General features: G+C 35.9%; 1 protein-coding gene across 2 annotated transcripts in view; it reads right to left on the bottom strand.

Annotated features, from left to right (window-relative positions):
• Window positions 1–606: 606 nt before the first annotated feature.
• prpf3 (PRP3 pre-mRNA processing factor 3 homolog (yeast)) overlaps window positions 607–6,859 on the bottom strand; it is a 29,427-nt gene continuing 23,174 nt past the window's right edge. Inside the window, exons 14-17 of one of the 2 annotated variants that reach the window (XM_067400836.1) lie at window positions 6,654–6,772; window positions 4,494–4,571; window positions 4,337–4,398; window positions 607–2,375 (exon numbers count right to left, since the gene is read on the bottom strand). In XM_067400836.1, coding sequence (XP_067256937.1) covers window positions 2,226–2,375; window positions 4,337–4,398; window positions 4,494–4,571; window positions 6,654–6,772 — 409 coding nt within the window. In that variant the 3' untranslated portion in view covers window positions 607–2,225. The remainder of the gene's footprint in view (window positions 2,376–4,336; window positions 4,399–4,493; window positions 4,572–6,653; window positions 6,773–6,859) is intronic. The other variant, XM_067400828.1, reaches the window with a different exon arrangement.

Raw genomic sequence — 6,859 nt, 5'->3', positions numbered from 1 at the left:
GCCCAGAGAAGCCGGTGGTGTTTCTGGGTGTTGTTGATGTATGCCTTTCACTTTGCATGGTAGAGTTTTAACTTGCACTTGTAGATGTTGTGACGAACTGTGTTAACTGTTGGTCTGTGTTAACAATGGTTTTCCGAAGTGTTCCTGAGCCCACATGGCAATATCCTTTACAGAATGATGTCTGTTTTTAATGCAGTCACGGGCATTCAGTGTTATTTTATGGCCTTGCCGCTTACAGGCAGAGATTTCTCTGGATTCTCTGAATCTTTTGATAAAATTATGGACTGTAGATGATGAAATACCTAAATTATTTGCAATTATTTTTATTTACGTTTTACACAGTGTCCCATCTTCATTGGAATTGGGGTTTGTATGAGTGAAACTACTTCCCGAACAACAAAAAACATAGGGCATGACTTGATTTTGTCCATCGGGAATTCATTGTTGGTCATTGTCGTTTGCTCTTGCTGTGATCTCATGTGAGTGACAGGTTGTCTCGTTCTGAACCATTAAACATGTCATCAGAGAAGAGAAGTGATGTTGTTTCAAGAGGAAGGGGAAGTTTTGATTAAAGATTATACAAGCTCATGAATTTAATTGCATGGATAAACAATTTATAATCAAATCTGTAATATTCCATAAAAAATAAGAATTGTCAATTTTGATTTCATAGTGACTTTAATGCTAGAAAAACCTATGCATCCTCTGGCTTTACAACCAAACCAATTCCCAGCAACAGACTTCATGTTTGACCAATCGCAGAATGGCAGAGTCTCTAGTGGGGACAAAGTGTGCTGGAGTGTTAGTCTGTGAGTGTACATGTAAGTTTTAAGTATCTGCACAAATTCACTACAGTCAGTGCAAGAATTCTGGAAGTGCTTTAAACTAGCAGTTATGTGATCACAACTGGGTCCAGAAGAGACAGTATGAGTGGTTTAATAGAACTGCCAGGATGTCTAGCCTGGATGTACATGAACACTTGAGCTTGTTAATGCTGAATATTAATCTGAACAAATCACTATATAACGGTTGGGTTTCCTCCATCTACTAAAGGGCAATCACAACAAATATAATTTCTGTTGTAAAAACATACAAGGTCTCGATTATACTTCTCATGGACTCTGATATACATATTTGCACTGAGAAAGTGCTTGCCCACTACTGGTGGAATTGGTTTTAAGCCCTAAACCTGACCACTTGGATAGCAGAAGCGTATTTACTATTTACAAATTGTCCTTATGAATTTGTTGTATGCACCATTCTACAGGAATGCTTGGTCTGTTGGGGAATGATAATACAATGATAAAATGATAATGATGAGATAATACAATAAACTGTGGCTGTGCAAATCAAAAATCACAGGTGGTATTCTTTATTAAAATTGGTGTCTTTTAAATTTGTTGAAATTATGTTATATATAAAATGAAGTAAATCTCTCAGCAAACAAACAAGAACTTTCTTTTTTTGTCTAAGCTTTAATGATCAACATTTGGTTGGTTGCACTTTTTGCATTTGATTTCTTGACATGAAATTGGGGGGAAAAATAAGCATGAAAAATAAATGTGCCATAAATGTAAATTGCCATGTGTTCTGTTACTTTCTATTGGACATTTGAATCAAAATAAAGAAACTTCTCCATTCTTCAGCCATACTAAAATCAACACTTTTGTGTTATACTGAAACCAATGCTCTAGAATCTGCACTCAAACATGTTGGTCAATCAGTAACAAACTACACAGTGTCATTTAACTTATTTCAGGAGTGAGGCTTACTTACTGAAAAGACTGCATCAAAATGGTGAGAGCACATGATGCTGCATTCAAACAAGATGGATCCAAGGTAGAAATAACATGTGATCAAAGACGGCACAGCCTACACTATAAAACTGTTACAAGAGATACAAAACCAGTGTCCACCCTTGTTCAAACTGCCACCACTGTAAAATTTTGCAGCAGTGCGCATAGGGGTTAACATCCTAGCTCATTCTGAAGTCTTGCATTGTTTCACACCTGTACTGCAGGTATGCAAAACACAATCATCCTTTTACACACTCAAACTATATTTACATATACATGTTTGCCTCTGCCAAAGTCTATCCCACCTTTCTCTCGCTCTCTCTCCCTCTCCCTCTCAAAAAAAAAAAAAAAAAAAAAAAAAAAAAAAGCGTACAAGGTCCACATGCCACTGCGTCCTCTGTTGTTGTTCTTCAGAGTTCAGTCTATATCTCAGTCGTCAGTTGTCTCCAGAACACTCTGACTCAGAGCCAAGTCCCAGTAATGCTCGGTGCCATGCTTCTTAAAATGTTCCCTAGCCATGCTTTCCGTTGGACACTGCTTAAACTTAACCTCCCCGTAGCTACGTTCCTTTGCTGTACCCTGAGGAATAAAATTGATACATTTAAGTACACAAAGGGTTAATAAGAAGAAAAACGTATTACTTTGTATTACTTCATATTACAGTGTCTACTTATATAGCTATAAAACCATGAAATGGTCAACATTGTTAATTATTTTTGCTGTTTATTGATGTAAAGCTGCTCTGAAAATCTGTATTGTATAAAACACTATCCATGGGTTTCAAATACATCACTTCCGCTATGCCCGCCGCCATATTTGTGTCCGGTCACAGCTGCACGCTCTGTTTAAGTCTATGGTGACAGCAGCTAAAACTACCAAAGGAAGGCCAACAAAACACTTTCATAAGGGTCACAACAAATTTACAATATGTCTGGGATATGTGGTGCTGTTAGCAGTTTTAACAGTCGTCAGAACTGCAAATTTATTTGATCCCAAAGGAGTTAGATTAGCGGAATTATTGGCTTCATTCAGAAAGGACCACACCACTGGCAGCCAAACAGCAACGCACAACATTAATAACTTCTGGGACTGTAATTTACATAACTTTATAACGAGAACACTATTGTAATAAAATGTTGTGAATTCTCTATGTTGTTATTTCAGCGTGTTGTTGTGGGAAGAGCGTGTCTACTGGAGTTAAACATTGATTAACTTGTTCAAACTTCACTTGTGCATTCGCATCATTTTGTGCAGATAAAACTTGTAATATTAATTTTATGAAGTATAAATATCTGATTATTCTCATAAAGGATGTGTTTCGATGAGGTTAATAACCCACAGAGCTGATGATCATATAGCTTTAGCGCGAACGCTCAAAAAGACAAAATATTAATATGATTGGGACTGTCTTCTTATAAATTATATTATAATCGTATATACTTGTAACATAACGTTGTGAATTATTTGGGCTTATTTGCTGTGTTTCGGAGTTCCATGACCTTACTTCAAGTTCATATATGTGTGATTTTGTGAAAATACTAGTTGTAGTATTATTTTCATTTTGTATAAATATCTGAATTATTTTATATAGGATGTGTTCTGTTGAGGTAATTAACTTTCAGTTTATGAGTTTTTATTCTCTTCAACTTCAGCGTGCGCAGCTCAAACAGCAATGATTAAGTCGTTAAAATGTTTACAGAGTAATATTAAAACTTAAATTTTTTTTTTTTTAAATGAATGCATTATTTTTAATAACTAGTTCTCGTATTATATTCAGCAACGCATAGTTTGATTAATAAGGATCACAAACAATAACAGATTTTTTTTCTCAAATCATCTCATTTTGATAACAGTATTATTTGAGCTGCACGCGCTGAGTGAACACCCGTAAAATGAAGCACTTTGCTAGAAGGTTAATTAACTCAAAAGGAACACATCCTATATAGGGTAATTCATATATATTTATACAAGATAGACATAAAATTACAACTTATATTTGCACAAAATCATGCACGCATGTACTTGAACTAAGTAATGTAGTCAGCTCGTGTTGTGAATTTGTTAATCCTGTAATAACACGCCGAAACACAGCAACTAGAAATCACAATATTTTAATACAATATTGTATACAATTATAATGTTATGTAAATTACAGTCCCAGCAGTTATTAATGTTGTGCATTGCTGTTTGGCTGCCAGTGGTGTGGTCCTTTCTGAATGAAGCCAATAATTCTGCCGATCTAACTCCTTTGGGATCAAATAAATTTGTAGTTCTGACGACTGTTAAAACGGCTAACAGCACCACATATCCCAGACATATTGTAAATTTGTTGTGAACCTTCTGAGAGTGTTTTGTTGGCCATCCTCTGGTAGTTGTAGCTGCTGTCACCATAGACTTAAATAAACTTACATAAATAAAGGTGACTTGACTTGAATGAAACGGCAAAAAATAGTTTCTATTACAAAGAGTGAGTAATGAGAGTAAATGAATGATTTTTGGTAAATGTTCTTTTCAGAAGAATGAAAAGGGTATGCATTTACCTCCCAAACCAAGGTGCATTTATTATTCTTCCTGGAACCCTCATCATCTGAATCCTGAGGCTCTTTAAAAAAAAACAAAAAAACATGGAGGGTCAACTCCGAATCACAGCTCATAAAAGGTTGATTATAAATGTTTGGTCTTCATATTTTCCTTTACCATCTCTTTTGGAATTCGGCTCATCCCATTTGATCCTATTCAACATCAGACGTTTAAACTTCTTCTGTGACTTGGGTCCTACAAGAAGGAAGGAGTCAATTAAGGGATAAATAATGATTCTGAAAATAATAAAAAAAAAAAAACATCCATAGAGATTAGGGGCTGTGCGACTAATTGTAATAGATTTTCCAACAACTATGAAAACAAGATACTCGAGGTAAAACGATTATTGTGGCGCTGCTGCATTCCATCCAGCCACCATCCTATCCTTTCCTTCACAGCAGTGCGATTTCATTCCTTCTTAAGCCAAACTTAACATCCAAATCAGCCGAATAAATAAGTGTTGTAAAATGCAGTCTACTGTTGCTAAACTGTGGGACATGCTTGATATTAAACAGTGTTAATACAAGTGCATGAAGCCGCAAAAGAGATAATGTTCCCTTGGCAGCTTTCTATGCGTGTGCTCCGAGAATAATCGAAATGCACATAAGCAGTGTATAGCCTACTGTGTGCTTCGGATACACGCCTAAATGGTCAAACGCTGCATTTACACTGCAAGTCTTAATGCAAAGATCCAATCTTTTGACCATATCCGATTTTTTTGGCAAGTGTGTTTACAGTGAATTTAGGTGCGACTGGTATCCGATATCTGTGTTTACATTGCTTCCTGCCCCAAAATGATTGTCATTGATAGTTTTACATGCACATGGTAGACCCTCGGGTTTTGAATGGCCGTGCTATTAAAATTTATATATTTCATGTCGAGTGGCCATGATTAGCTACCTGTCAGAATGGATAAGTTAACAGCTGTCAGTGTCATGGATGCAGCGCATATATATATATATATATATATCTTACAAACAGTTATCAGTTTTAGAATTCCATTTTTTTTTAATGAATTGGAGCGAGCTAGGGAGAGAGCGCACACAAGCGAGGGAGAGTAGCTACACTGAAGCTTTCGTCTTATAAGAAAAACAACACAGCGGTCTCTTTTAAATTAACCGGGCAAAGGTTGAAATTCAGCTGCTGAATGTATGTGTGTGCGCACAATTTCTTTTGTTAGACATATTAAGTTCCCACCTCAATAATAAAGCTGCGAATTTTCAGTGCCAGTGCATACAAGCACGTCTGCTTCATAATACAACATTATACTTCCTTTTAAAGAGCAAAAGTGTCGCCCTCGCCTTGTGATGTCTTGAAATTCCAATGGGAATCGGATATGTGTGTTTAGACGTAGGTCACGTGTCCAGAGATCGGATATGTATCGGATTTAAAACCACATTTGGAAGTGACTCAGATCTGATGCGAAAAAATTGGATTGTGTGGATTTTTGTGTTTACATGTGTGCAACTAATTCCGATCTGTGTCAGATGTGAGCAGAAGATAAACATTTTTGTGCCAGTGTAAGTGCAGCCAAAGAGCTTGCACACAAAACTGCGAAATTATATTTTAGTGAGTATCCTCGTTAAGACAGTTGGTTATGTGTTAAGTGATTGTAAACATTTAAGAAAATGCATGTGCAACAGTATATTGGATCCGTATGTTGGAACAGTATATTGGAAGTGATAGCAGCCTAATAAATCTGCTGCAGTCATTAATTAATTAATTTATTCTATTTATTTATCCTTTATTTATCCAGGAGATTCCCACTGAGATATTGCTATCTCTTCATCCAGAGAGACCTGGTCAAGACGGCAACACAAAGTTACACACAGAGATTTGATTAATGTTAATCAAACAACAAAAGACAAAGATAAAATCATTCACTGCGCTTGAATGAATAACTTTTGTAGTTGTAATAAGGATTAGTCTATATTTAATGTATACAGCAGTGTTATTTTACATTTGATTACTTTATTCAGTTTCTGTTGTAGGCCATTACTCATCTAAATACCACTGTTAGTACATCTTGAAAAACCTAAAGCATTATTTATATTTAATTTGTATTTGTATTCAGTTGTAAAGGTGGACATTCTGGTGGTGAATGTAAGAACGATAAATGTATTTATAATGGTCTCTAATCTAAAATTACACATATCATGAAATAAGACTTTCATATCACCTACCAATAATCATGTTAAATAATTGTGATTTCAATAATAATTTTTGCAATAATCAAGCAGCCCATTTAATAGAGATTTCCCAATCATATTCACCCACCTCCCTCCACTACTACGATGTTGACATCTTTGTGCAGTACCACAGTGCCAGTAAGGTACAGTTGATTTGCATTGGCCTCCACCTTAAACTTCTTGGCTGGGTTATGCAGATTTCGGATTCTGTGGGCAAAGCAGATAAACTACTTGAGTAAACAACAAGATAAACTGGCCATGCTATATGTATGTTATTGTGTGCAAGCACCAAGA

Source organism: Chanodichthys erythropterus, chromosome 2 (genome assembly GCF_024489055.1).
Source record: "Chanodichthys erythropterus isolate Z2021 chromosome 2, ASM2448905v1, whole genome shotgun sequence".
Lineage (NCBI taxonomy): Eukaryota > Metazoa > Chordata > Actinopteri > Cypriniformes > Xenocyprididae > Chanodichthys > Chanodichthys erythropterus.
This window is presented reverse-complemented; position numbering and strand designations above follow the sequence as displayed.